The sequence below is a fragment of the Bison bison genome, unplaced genomic scaffold (assembly GCF_000754665.1).
Source record: "Bison bison bison isolate TAMUID 2011002044 unplaced genomic scaffold, Bison_UMD1.0 scf7180017864495, whole genome shotgun sequence".
NCBI lineage: Eukaryota > Metazoa > Chordata > Mammalia > Artiodactyla > Bovidae > Bison > Bison bison.
The window spans coordinates 5,593,841-5,607,924 of record NW_011495054.1 but is presented as its reverse complement, the minus strand read 5'-3'; the positions used below and the strand labels follow the sequence as shown (position 1 = coordinate 5,607,924).

General features: G+C 37.0%; 1 protein-coding gene across 5 annotated transcripts in view; it reads right to left on the bottom strand.

Moving 5' to 3' along the window:
* Positions 1-11,082, bottom strand: part of TMEM116 (transmembrane protein 116) — a 36,968-nt gene extending 25,886 nt beyond the window's left edge. For 4 of the 5 annotated variants that reach the window (XR_824212.1, XM_010828605.1, XM_010828603.1 and 1 more), the window contains exons 1-4: positions 10,961-11,082; positions 10,354-10,400; positions 9,809-9,872; positions 2,751-2,882 (exon numbers count right to left, since the gene is read on the bottom strand). Coding sequence is in view for 4 of the 5 variants with exons in the window: in XM_010828605.1 (XP_010826907.1) it covers positions 2,751-2,882; positions 9,809-9,872; positions 10,354-10,400; positions 10,961-11,008 (291 nt within the window). In the remaining variant the exon portion in view is untranslated. The remainder of the gene's footprint in view (positions 1-2,750; positions 2,883-9,808; positions 9,873-10,353; positions 10,401-10,960) is intronic. The other variant, XM_010828604.1, reaches the window with a different exon arrangement.
* Between the last annotated feature and the right edge of the window lie 3,002 nt (positions 11,083-14,084).

The following is a 14,084-nucleotide window of genomic DNA, read 5'->3' as shown; positions in this document are numbered from 1 at the left end:
CCCAAAGGAGATCAGCCCTGGGATTTCTTCGGAAGGAATGATGCTAAAGCTGAAACTCCAGTACTTTGGCCACCTCATGCGAAGAGTTGACTCATTGGAAAAGACTCTGATGCTGGGAGGGATTGGGGGCAGGAGGAGAAGGCGACGACAGAGGATGAGATGGCTGGATGGCATCACTGACTCAATGGATGTGAGTTTGAGTGAACTCCGAGAGCTGGTGATGGACAGGGAGGCCTGGCGTGCTGCGATTCATGGGGTCGCAAAGAGTCGGACACGACTGAGCAATTGAACTGAACTGAAGCGAAAAAACACTTGAAATAATTTTAGGGGTGAAAGAAATAGGAATGTTTATTAACTTGATTGCGGTGATGATTTCATACATATATTAAAAATGTACACTTTAAATATATGTAGTTTTTGAATACATAGCTCAATAAAGTTCAAAAAATAAAGTAACATTAATCACATCTGTGCCAAACACAAAGTAATTGTTATTAGCGACAGTTTTATAGATTTAGGAGACTGAGTTCGGAAAGATGAAGTATTTGCCTAAGGTCACAAAGTTAATCAGGTCCAGGATTCCAGTGCAGATTTTTTTCTTCTAGTAAGATAATGCTCAAAAGCCTTCAAGCTAGGCTTCAACAGTACATGAACTGAGAACTTTCAGATGTACAAGCTGGATTTAGAAAAGGCAGAGGAGCCAAAGATCAAGTTGCCAATATCCACTGGATCACAGAAAAAGCAAGAGAATTCCAGAAAAACTTCTCCTTCATGGACTACAGTAAAGCCTTTGACTGTGTGGGTCACAACAAACTATGGAAAATTCTTAAAGAGAATTTTACCAGATCACCATTCCTGCCTTCTGAGAAACTGGTATATAGGTCAAGAAACAACAGTTAGAACGGGACATGGAACAATGGACTGGTTCAAAATTAAGAAAGGAGTACATCAAAGACTGTATATTGTCACCCTGCTTATTTAACTCATATACAGAGTACCTCATATGAAATGCCACGCTGGATAAAACACAAGCTAGAATCAAGATTGCCAGGAGAAATATTAGTAACCACAGAAAAACAGATGACACCACCCTTATGGCAGAAAGTGAAGAGGAACTAAAGAATCTCTTGGTGAAGGTGGAAGAGGAAAGTGAAAAAGCTGGCTTAAAACTCAACATTCAAAAAACTAAGATATGGCATCTGATCCCATCACTTCATGGCAAATAGATGGGGAAAAAAATAGCAACAGTGACAGACTTTATTTTCTTGTGCTCCAAAATCACTGTGGACTGTGACTGCTGTCATGAAATTAAAAGACACTTGCTCCTTAAAAGGAAAGCTATGACAAACCTAGACAGCATATTAAAAAGTAGAGACACCACACTGCCAACAAAGGTCCATATAGTCAAAGGTATGGTTTTTCCAGTAGTCATGTAGAGATTTGAGAGTTGGACCCTAAAGAAGGCTGAGCACCGAAGAATTGATGCTTTCAAACTGTGTGCTGAATGAAGAATCATCTTGAGAGTCCCTTGGACTGCAAGGAGATCAATCTAGTCAATCCTAAAGGAAATCAACCCTGAACTTTCACTGGAAGGACTGATGCTGAAGCTCCAATATTTGGCCACCTGATGCAAAGAACTGACTCATTGGAAAAGATCCTGATGCTGGGAAGGATTGAAAGCAGGAGAAGAAGGGGCAACAGAAGATGAGATGGTTGGATGGCATCACTCACTCAATGGCCATAAGTTTGAGCAAGCTCCGGGAGTTGGTGAAGGACAGGGAATCCTGGTGTGCTGAAGTCCATGTGGTTGCAAAGAGCTGGACACAACTGAGCGACTGAACTGAACTGAACTAAATGAAGGACAGGGAAGCCTGAAGGGCTGCAGTCCATGGGGTCGCAAAGGGTCAGACACAACTGAAACGACTGAACAACAACAAAGAGTATAATATTATAATATAATAATTGTTTATTATTACCTGAGAAAATACAGCCTTAACCCTATCTATGAGGTTATAAGCAGGACTGAATAAAGTATGTCTCTAAGATACTTAAATTCATACAAGATAGGTAACATATTATTAGTACCCGGAGTTCATATCACTAATTACATATTAGTATTTTCCTACTAAATTAAAACAAATTTCCCCTCTAGCAACAACTCCCATATCAAGTAACCAGCAGTGAGTATAGACTGCACATTAACCTCTGCTTTTTTCACATCCCAAGTCTCAGAAACATTATATACTGATAGTACTAGATAGGTTAATCCACTGATAAAATCTATGAAAGATATATAACTTACATATAATCATATGTAGCATTTCTAAAAGTCAACGTTTATTATATTAATAAAAAATGCAATAATCTCAAAAGATGTTGACATATACTCCATTACATGAAAATATGGTCACAGTATGTTGAATAATAAGAGCAGATTATAAAGCATATAAATATATCATATTTGCTCTAAAATGCATTTATCTATAGAGAAGAAGATTGAAAATACATAATATACATAAAATATTAAAGAGTAATTATATCTGGGATTTAACTACCTTTTTGCTTCTCCATATTTTCCAAATTTTCTATAGTAAGTAGTTTTTTAATGTGGAAAAACAGTAAAAGCTATTATTTCAAAGTGTACCAATAAATAAAAGGGTCCCACTTTCCAGGATGGGTTACCCTCACTTCTTATTTAGATCAGAGTGTGCCTTTCACACCAGATGTTGTCACAGTCTAGCAGCACTCACCTGTCCAACTACTTGCAGGTTATAGCAGACAATGTCCTTACTGGCTGTTGAAGTACCATAGAGAAGTGCCTCAGTGAGCCAGTATATCCCCAAGAGGAGGTCAGAGAAGCTCAGGTAAAACAGTGGTCTTCTCTGTCAAAGCAAGAAAATTCATGCTTTCAAAAATGATGCAGCCAAAAGAATGTATCAATCAATTAGGTTTAACCTTCCTAATATAAAACTGGGCATAATTTCTCTGGGGCCTCTGCTACTGGCTAACTGTAGGGAATCTAAATGAACAATCCAGGTAGGAAGGAATCTGTAATCTCAATTATTCCAACTGTTCTGGAACCAGAGGAACTTCTCCCTCACAGAGACATTCCTTCCTCAGATACAGGGTTGAAGGAAAGAATGGAAAAATGAAAAATTCTGTAATGGAGACATACCTCAAATGGGAAGTTTTAAGTGTTCAAGCTGCACAGCCAACATCTTCTAACAATAAGACATGAGATCTGAGTGTTTTAGGATATGGTTAAGAACACAAAGAACATGAAAACAGGTGTTTTTAAATTTTCGTATAGTTTAATTTGCAATTTTTCTTTACTGATGTATAACTGACAAATAAAATTATAAGATAATTCAAAGTACATGTGATGATCTGATGTATATATACACTGTGAAAGGATTTCCTTCAAGTTAATGAACACATCCATCACCTCACATATTTAACTAAATAACATAAATGTGTGTGAGAACATTTAACATTTACGTCCTATTCTCTGAACAAATTTCAACTATACAATATAGTGTTATCAACTATGGTTATCATGTTATATACAAGATCCTAAGATTTTATTCATCTTACAGGCTTTCATATTAATGAACGTCAAGATGGAGAAAAATACCAGCAAGAATTATATATGTCTTTCGATTTCTAACTACATTCTGAAGTTTGTCTGTCTCACTTTCTAGTATCCTTCTCCTTTTGGTCTACACACTCCCACTTTCTTGAAAACAGTTTTGGACCCCCATGGAGAAAATTATAAAATGTTTATTAAAAGACCCCAAAGATCTAAGGTGAATGCTCATGAACTGTAAGATCCAGTATTATGAAAATGTCAGTTCTCCTTTAACTGATACACAGATTAAATGTAAATCATTATATCTCAACATATTTTCTTGTATAGTTTGATGAAGTTGGCTCTAAATTTGATACTGAAACACAAAATATCAAGTTAACCATGACATTCTTCAAGAAAAAGGAGAAAGAGGACTTATCCTATACATACCAAAACAATATAAAGCTGGAACAATATAAAGCAGATACAGTGGTACTAGCCCAGAGATGGACAAATAGATCAATGGAACAGAATGGAGTCTCAAACAAGCCTAAGCATGCAAATATATATATAAGATTCATAAACTTTTGATACATGACAGAGGTAGTACTTTCTGGGTGGAGAAAGAACAGGCTTTTCAAAATGTGATACTAGAACAACTGGGTATCCATATGGATAAAAATGAAATTGGGCCCCAACTTTCTATTTCACACACTCAAAAATTAGTCTCAACTAGTTCAAAGACCTAAATGTGAAAGACAAACATCTATAAAGGTTTTTTAAAAAAAATTTTAAAGGTAATATAGAAGAATGTCTTCAATTGTAGGGAAAGTTTTTCCTAAACAAAATTCTAAAAGAAATAGTTAAAAATTTGCCCACATTGAAATGAAAAATGTTTGTCAAAGGATACCATAAAGAAAGTGAAAAGACAAGCCACGAAGTGGGAGATCTTTGTAACACATATGACTAACAAAGGAAAAGTATCCAAACAATATTAAAGACAAACAAAAACTCTTAAAATGCAATAAGAAAAACTAATTTTAAAAATGGACATAAGATTCGAACAGGTAGTTAAGAAAGAAATTCAAATAACCATAATCATGTGAAAATACATCTGACCCAATCAGCAATCAAGGAAATCAAAAAATTAAATTTACAAGGAGACCAAAGTCAATCAATCATAAACTACAAGGGGACCAAAAGTCAAATCAATCAATCAACAATGAGACTGGGACTTCCCTGGTGGCCAAATTAAGTGGTTAAGAATCTGCCTGCCAATGTAGGGGACAAGGGTTCAATTCCTGGTCTGGGATCTAAGATCCCACATGCCTCGGGGCAACTAAGCCTGTGCACCACAACTAGAGAATAGCCCCTGCTTACTGCAGCTAGAGAAAGCCCACATTTAGCAACGAAGATCCAGTGCAGTCAAAAATAAATAAACTTTAGTTTTTAAAAAAATCTACAGTGAGACAAAAATTACACACCCATGGCAAAAAAATTTTAAAGTCTGACAATATCAAATACTGAGGGGAGCATGAAGCAATGAGACAGTTCATACGCTGCTGGCACAACCATTTGAAGAAAGCTTGGCATTATCTACGGGATATCCATATCCTATAGCAACTCCATTATTAGGTAAATACATTAGAGAAATTTTTGCATGTGGGCATCAGAAGACACCTACCAGATTGTTTATAGTAGCGCAGATAGATAAACTGTGGTATGTTCATAATACAGAATGCTAAACATCAATGAGAAAGAAATGAAGCAGAGCTATACACAACACCATGGACAAATCTCAGAAGTAATAATGAGGGAAAAAAGCAAATCACAAAGCAATACATCCTCAAAAATGCAATGTTATCCCATCTATATTAAGTTCAAAAATGCAAAAACTAAATTCTTTCACAGATTTTACTGGTCTATGACCTACCACAAGTTTATAACTGTTAATGGGTAAAAAATTAAAACAGAATACACAATAAACTCTGGAGCAGAAAGGCAGCCAAGCAGCTCTTGTGAGCAAGAACATAATTATAGTCAATGATTCAACAAATAACCTTAAACATAGGGAACCGCTGGTCATTAAAACATACCTAAGGTCGTTCCTGGAGAAATAAAGGATAAAAAGAGGTTTATATACTTTCACTCATGGTTGGAAAATCATGAGTTCTAGTAACAGGAGACAAAATCAAATAAACAACAAAACCTGGGACTTCCCTGGTGGTCCAGTGGCTGAGACTCCCAACTCCCAGTGCAGGTCATCCAGGTTCAATCCCTGCTCAGGGAACTAGATCCCACATAATGAAACTAAGAGTTTGCATGCCACAACTAAAAGATCTCATGTGCTGCAACTAAGACCAGGTACAGCCAAATAAATGAATAATATTTCTAAAAATATATATGTAAAATATCAGATCAGATCAGATCAGTCGCTCAGTCGTGTCCGACTCTTTGAGACCCCATGAATCGCAGCACGCCAGGCCTCCCTGTCCATCACCAACTCCTGGAGTTCACTCACACTCATGTCCATGGAGTCAGTGATGCCATCCAGCCATCTCATCCTCTGTCGTCGCCTTCTCCTCCTGCCCCCAATCCCTCCCAGCATCGGAGTCTTTTCCAATGAGTCAACTCTTCGCATGAGGTGGCCAAAGTACTGGAGTTTCAGCTTTAGCATCAGTCCTTCCAAAGAAATCCCAGGGCTGATCTCCTTCAGAATGGACCGGTTCGATCTCCTTGCAGTCCAAGGGACTCTCAAGAGTCTTCTCCAACACCACAGTTCAAAACCATCAATTCTTCAGCGCTCAGCCTTCTTCACAGTCCAACTCTCACATCCATACATGACCACAGGAAAAACCATAGCCTTGACTAGACGAACCTTTGTTGGCAAAGTAATGTCTCTTAAAAACAAAACTGATGCATCCATTATTGAAATCAAAAGATATGTCACCCCTTCTGTTTAACAAGATACTATATAAAAGGCAATACAAAGACACGTATGATAGAAACCATACTTTAAGAAAAATACAAAACATAAAAAATTTAAAACTTTTTTAAAAAGGTACTTCCCTGGTGGTCCACTGGCAAAGAATCTATGCTTCCACTACAAGGGGCACTGGTTTGATCCCTGGTCAGGGAACTAAGATCCCACATGTCATGTGGCATGGCCAAATGTTTTTTTTTAAATAAATAAGGTTTTAATAAAAATACAATCAGCATAGTAGTTAAGAAACACATGAAAAAGCTTAATAATGATCCTAAACATTAAAGAAAAATCTTAAAAATATATATATATTTGTACTTGTCTAACTAAAATCAAGAGCAAAATAAAATGCAGAGACAGAATGCATTATGTGAAGGTCTTTCCCTGAGGAGGTTCTGGGTCCAGGTCTATCCGGTAAGGTAAAACACCTAAAGCAACCCATATTAACACTCTCCCAAAGCCCCACTTCCCAATATTTCCAGTGAAATCAAGTTACAAAGAATATCAAAAGTGACCTTCATAAGGAAATGAAGTCACACAAGTGTAGCCTTTTTTTTTTTTTTAACGTTGGCTGGCCTAAGCCACTTTCTTCTCTTTTAAGGTTGCTTCTCTGAGTCACTGTTTAATCAGCTAGTCCACTCAAAGATTTCCCATGGATTTCTCCAATTTACCGTAATTATTAATTTAATAATTATCTTTTTTTCAGATTATGCCCTCATGTGTCTTTGTTGTTTAAAATGTTACTTAACAAATAAATAAAACAGTGTAGTATGACTGACCAGAGAAGGCCATGGCACCCCACTCCAGTACTCTTGCCTGGAAAATCCCATGGACGGGTAGGCTGCAGTCCATGGGGTCGCAAAGAGTCGGACACAACTGAGCGACTTCACTTTCACTTTTCACTTTCATGCACTGGAGAAGGAAATGGCAATCCACTCGTGTTCTTGCCTGGAGAATCCCAGGGACGGGGGGAACCTGGTGGGCTGCCGTCTATGGGGTCGCACAGAGTCGGACACGACTGAAGCGACGCAGCAGCAGCAGCAGTATGACTGATATTTTTAAGCTGGAAAAATTGGAATCTTCCCTAAATCAAGAAAACAGAATGTGTAGGCACTACTGAATTAATAATTACTCAGGTCCTTCAGGCTCTGGTTATGTGAAAGGTATGAGCATTGAAGCCAGAGAAATTAAAGGTTGCACCCCAGGCCAAACTAGACCCCACATCTTTATAAAACTCTAACGCACGGTCATGGCAAAGGTCACCCTAGAGCAGCGATTTTCAACCACGAGTGACTGTCTCTTCCAGGAGACATTTGACAACATTTGAACACATTTTTGGTTGTCACAACTGGGTGAGGAAGGTTTCTGCAACATCCAATAGGTAAAGTCTGCTAAACATCCTAAGATGCAGGACAGCCACCTACAACAAATAACCATATAATCCCAAAGGTCAATAGTGGCTGAGACTGAGAATCTCTGCTTACCCCTCTCTATGTAACTTTATATTTTATTAACTTAATCACACCTGAATTAAAATTTTAATAAACATCCAGGAAACAAACATTAAGGAAATTCATATCACAGGAAGATGTGTGGCCTAAGATTACTTTGGCAGGCAACTAACAATACAGTATAGAGACTTCTACTTTCTAGTTTTACTTACATAGCCACATTCTATCTCTGAAATTCAAAATTCTCTTTTCATTAGGCATTATATTTCAGTGGTTTAAAAGTGTATGGGAGAGGGACTTCACTGGTGGTCCAGTGGTTAGGATTTTGCCTTCCAGTGCAGGGGGTACAGATTCCATCAGGGAGCTAATATCCTACATGCCTCAGGGCCAAAAAACCAAAAGCAATACTGTAACAAATTCAATTAAGACTTTTAAAATGGTCCACATTAAAAAAAAAAAAATCTTAAACAAAAAATAATACAGGTGAGGAGAGGCTTTAGAACAAGATAACTCTGAACCCAAAATCTAGTTTTAATACTTACTAGCTTAGGAAAATCCATCAATTTAATAAGGATTCCATTTCTCCATCTATAATATCAGACTAATAATATCTACCTCACAGGATTATTTTAAGGATTAAATGAAAAATGCTTTTTTTTTTTTTGACTGCCCTAAGCAGCAAGTGGAACTTTCCCAACCAGGGATCAAACCTACATCAATTGTGGTGGAAGCACAGTATTAACCACTGGACTACCAGGGAAGTCCTGAAGAGTGTATTTAAAATACTGGGCATATACACCAATAATATAATAATTATGAAACACTGTGTTTAATTTAAAGGGGGATTGTAGTTAAGAGTTAAGACTTTTGAAAAATCCCTGCTCTGCTACTTACTGTGTAACTTGAACAACTTATTTCATGACTTTGAGTCTCAATTTCCTTATCTGCAAAATTTAGCTAATACCATTCTTCTCACAGGACAGTGATGAGGACCAACAAGATACAGTATTTTATATACAGAGTTAAAGTGGGCCAAATAAAACCTAGTGACATTTTCTACATTACAAAAGTTCTCTAATATATGTTCTAAATTACATTTTGCTTAATTTTGTGCCACCTGGCCTGATTTAAAAAGTTTTCTTATATTTTTCTTAAAATATTTTTTTAAAGGCAGTGAAATCCCAGAAACCTACCCACTAGGCCACCAAGGAACTCCCTGGTTGGTTTTTTTAATACCTTAAGAATATTCAATTTTTATTTGTCAATTACATCTCAGTAAAAGGAAGGGTTTTTTTTTGGTATGATTAGTTTTACATAGGATGTATTTTTGTTCTATTTTCACTGTTAAATGTAATTGCCAGAAGGCCAGAACAGCAAAATAAATATCTTTTGTATAGCAGTCTTTGAACTATTTCCAGCCCCACTAGCAATTTTACCAAGATATCAACATCAGAAAACTCACCTCTTGGCAGGACCCTACTACGTTTAGAGCAAATTATAGGCTTCAAACAACACTCCATTTCCTTGACTTTAATAATTAAGGCATACTCCAAAAAGAATCTACATTTATCCACTAATCCACATCTAGTCAATTCCTCAGTATTAAAAATTATAGTTAAAATAACTACCTAAAAGAAAAGGGAGATCTATTGGCAATGTCTAAAGCATCCCAATGTATCAAAATGACAAATTTACAAGCAACTTACAGAATTATTCCATCACTTACAGGGGACACCCACCTCACTTAATTATTTCAAAGGCTAAATCACTGAAAATTCAAATCCAACACAAAAACAGATGGCTCACCTCTGGAGATTTCTGTATGTTCTGGAATATAGCATAGGCAACAAGTGAGCTTGAACCTATAACACTGACAGAGATAAAAGACTATCATTAAACAGGACAATTGGGGCTCCTTTGTTTTTGCTATTGATTTTATATACTTACTGAAATATAATTGATATAAAATAAACTGCACAGTTTTAAAAATATGGAATGCTTAATGAATTTGTGTGTCATCCTTAAGCAGGGGCTATGCCAATCTCTGTATCATTACAATTTTTAGTATATGGGCTACCAAAGTGAGCACTTTGCAACTGGTTTTGAAAATCAATCCTGTTGACCAAAATATCCTTTAATTACTTCAATCTGTTTTTTATTATTGTAGTTGTTGATATTATTACAGTTTATTATTCAGAAAAAATCAGCACGGTATAGAAGTGCATCTCTTTCTAAAGAATAAAAGTAAATCCCCAGGGGGTGAGGGGCAGAGATATAGAAACTACAAGAATTCTCCAGTTCTGCTTGTAGTAGTTTAAACAGTCACATTACATGAGATCAAATAAACTTACCTCAGAGTAGCCATCACAAACTGTATCCACTGTATTGCAGAAAAAAACTAAATAAAAAGAGAAAATGAGAATAAAATTAAGTCTTTAAATTTTAATATTCAACCCTACTCTAATTTCACTATTTATTAACTATCTGTGCAGAGCACAAACCCTTCATTGCCTAATCAAAACATGTTAGGTCTGAAAATGAGTAGAAGGGGTGAACCGGCCCCTGGAAAGCCAGGGTGGCCCTTTTTCCTCCCTTATTGCTACATTGCTGAGAAATACTAAGATAAAAAGAATAGAGAGGTGGACAGAAAATGACTGAATAAAAAAAGAGTTGGATGAGAAAATTAATAGAGTCAAGAATAAAATGGAGAAGAGGTAGAAAAAGCTAAATTTTGAGAGAGAACAGTCAGGTAAGTGGAAAGAATGGGTAACAGAAAAGGCAAACAGACACTAAATGACGTTGACTGCCAGAGAGCTAGACAGAAAAAACAGAATAGTAAGCAACAGGGGAAAAGGAAGAAGTTAATCGCATGGAGAGAGATACTGTTAGTGAAAAATACAGACCAGGGAGGAAGGAAGGGGGAACAAAAAAGAAGAGAGGGGCTGCTTCTAGTCTCACCAAATCCCAACTGTCCTCCAAAATGCTAGTCTCCAATAGGAAGGCCATACGGACTTCAGCCTCAGCTAAATTTAAGCAGCCTGATCCTTCCTGGTCAGGTTCGGAATTCCAAGCAGTAAACAGGTAGCTCCACCCTTAACCCAGCTGGGCTCCTCCCTACCCAATCCTGCCCTGTATCTTGAGGGCAAGGAGAGAAAGTAGTGAGAAGTGGAGGAGAAAGCCAAGCAGAAAGAACAAAAATAGAGAGAGCAGGTGACAAGGAAACACAGTTCTAAAAAGCATTAGGAATTGTAAGAAGCGGCAAGAGGTAGGCATAATAAAAAATACAGAGAATGAGTCACTAAGAAAAGATAAATGGAGCTGCAAGGGAGAAATGGAATAAAAAAATGGAGAGAAAAATAGGGAAGAAGGGAGTTCTGTTTGAAATCTGTTCCTGTTTAGGGACAATAGCCTGTATTGGGGAAGACAGACTGTATATTCACTCAATTAGTCAGTTTTTAGTAATATCTGGAAAAGGTGTGAAAGAAGAAGGGGTTATTAACATCTCATATTTATTTAATATTAACATTTTCTTAAATATTCTGTACCAAAATTCCCACCATATAATTACATTAATAAATTACATAATTTAATATGCTTGTGTTTATATACCAACTTTGCATAAAACACTGTTATGAAATATATAAAGACAAAAAAGATACAGACCTAGACTTCCAGGACCTTATACCATAGTAAAAAAAATAACTTGAATTCCAAAATCTTGAATAATTGTCACAAAAAATAATGTACACTGATGGTCATTTGAACATTATCTGGAAGAATTGGAAAAATTTGGACAAAAATTGGGGGAAGGAGAAAGCAAAAGGAAGAATATTTCATTTACATAACTTTATATTTCATCTAACCATTCCCTCATACATTTCACAAATATTTAATAATGTAAATTCAATCATGAGTAACTTAAATATATTATTCATTTTTTCCCATGAAATTAAGAATATCATGTGCAGTGGAAGATAGGACATTGTTAAGTGGAGGTAGGCTCTAATCACTTTGCTTAAATTATTAGATCAACAAATTAAAATACCAGTATATTTCTGGATCAGAAACTCCTACCACAAAGTCTTAGTGTTTCAAGGCCTCTAATCACACATCTATCTAATAAGGGTGAGGGACTAATTACAGTCTCACCAGTGATAAGAGAATGTTTTTGAACAAAGGACTCTTGTCTCAGTCAAGAACAAATGTCAAACTATTCAGAGAACAGCCACGGCAAATCAGTCTGCTACTTTTGGCAAGAGAACTTTTCTCTTTTGGCCTCTCTTCTAAAACAGCTTATGCCACCAACCAACATTTGGGGATTTACTTTTCTATTTTTCTCTATAAATTAATCCCCTGCCTGTATATTTAGCACTGTTTCCCTCTGACATGTCTTTGGAAACATAATCCTCCCAAATCCTTTTCTACAAGGGCTAATCCAAGCCCAATGATGAAGTGGGTGATATATATTTTCAGTTTTCTCTTTTCTTTTTACTTAGCTCCTTAGCAAGTTAAAACACATCCCAGTTTGCAATGTAATGGGCTACTAGTATATGTTCAGTTCAGTTCAGTTCAGTTGCTCAGTTGTGTCCGACTCTTTGTGACCCCATGAACCATAGCACGCCAGGCCTCCCTGTCCATCACCAACTCCTGGAGTTCAGCCAAACTCCTGTCCATTGAGTCAATGATGCCATCCAACCATCTCATCCTCTGTCGTCCCCTTCTCCTCCTGCCCTCAATCCCTCCCAGCATCAGGGTCTTTTCAGATGAGTCAGCTCTTCGCATCAGGTGGCCAAAGTACTGGAGTTTCAGCTTCAACATTAGTCCTTCCAACGAACACCCAGGACTGATCTCCTTTAGGATGGACTGGTTGGATCTCCTTGTAGTCCAAGGGACTCTCAAGAGTCTTCTCCAGCACCACAGTTCAAAAGCATCCATTCTTCTGCGCTAGTATATGTGCATGTGTGCTAAGTCACTTCAGTCACGTCTGATTCCGTGTGGCCCTATGGACTGTAGCCTGCCAGGCTCCTCTGTCTGTGGGATTCTCCAGGCAAGAATACTAGAGTGGGTTGCTGTGCCCTCCTCCAGGGGATCTTCCCAAACCAGGGATTGAGCCTGAGTCTCTTAAGTCTCCTGGACTGGCAGGTGGGTTCTTGATCACTAGCACCACCTGAGAAGCCCTACTAGTATATATGACATATCAATTTAGCAGATACTCACTACATTTCTACCAGAATCAAGTTACTGCAGTGGGTACGAAGTCAAGAAAAACACCTATGTAATAAAGTATTTTAATTAAGCAAAATTAGTACTTAAAGAAAATTTCTAATAATAATCATTACCAGTTATCAAGTGCTTTCTATGTAAGCATTTTAATCCTCCACACAATCTTTGAGGTAAGAAGTATTATTCCTATTTTACAGATGAAGAAATTGAGGCTTAAAGAAGTTGAGTCATTTTCCTTCTGATTACAGAATTAGCAAGTGATAACACCTACAATCAAACTCAGTCAGTCTGATCACAGTTCTTACTCTTAACAGGACAGTGCTACTCACAGGAAACTGGTTAATGGGAAAACAGGGAAAGGTAATTTAAAAAATTAATGGGCCATCAAGAGAATTCTTGTATTAGACAATTTCATCTTAGATATGATAACAAAAGCACAAGCAACAACAGAAAAATATATATATAAATTGGCTTCTTCAAAATTATAAACTTTAGTTCTTCAAAGGATACCGTCAAGACAGTAAAAAAGACAACCCACGAAGTATTTATAAACCATATATCTACTAAGGGGATTTGTATATATAGAGAGAATTCCTATAACTCAATAATACAATCCAATTTAAAAATGGGCAACAGGTTTTGTTCTGTTTTTCCTGCACTTCACAGCTTGTAGGATGTTAGTTCCCCAACTAGGGATCCAACCTGAGCTCTGGCAGTGAAAGCACAAAGCCTTAACCACCGGACCACCAGGGAATTCATAGGCAAAGGCTTAAAATTAAAGACTTATCCCAGAAATTATACAAATAATCAATAAACACATGAAAAGATGATCAACATCATAAGCCACCAGGGAAATACA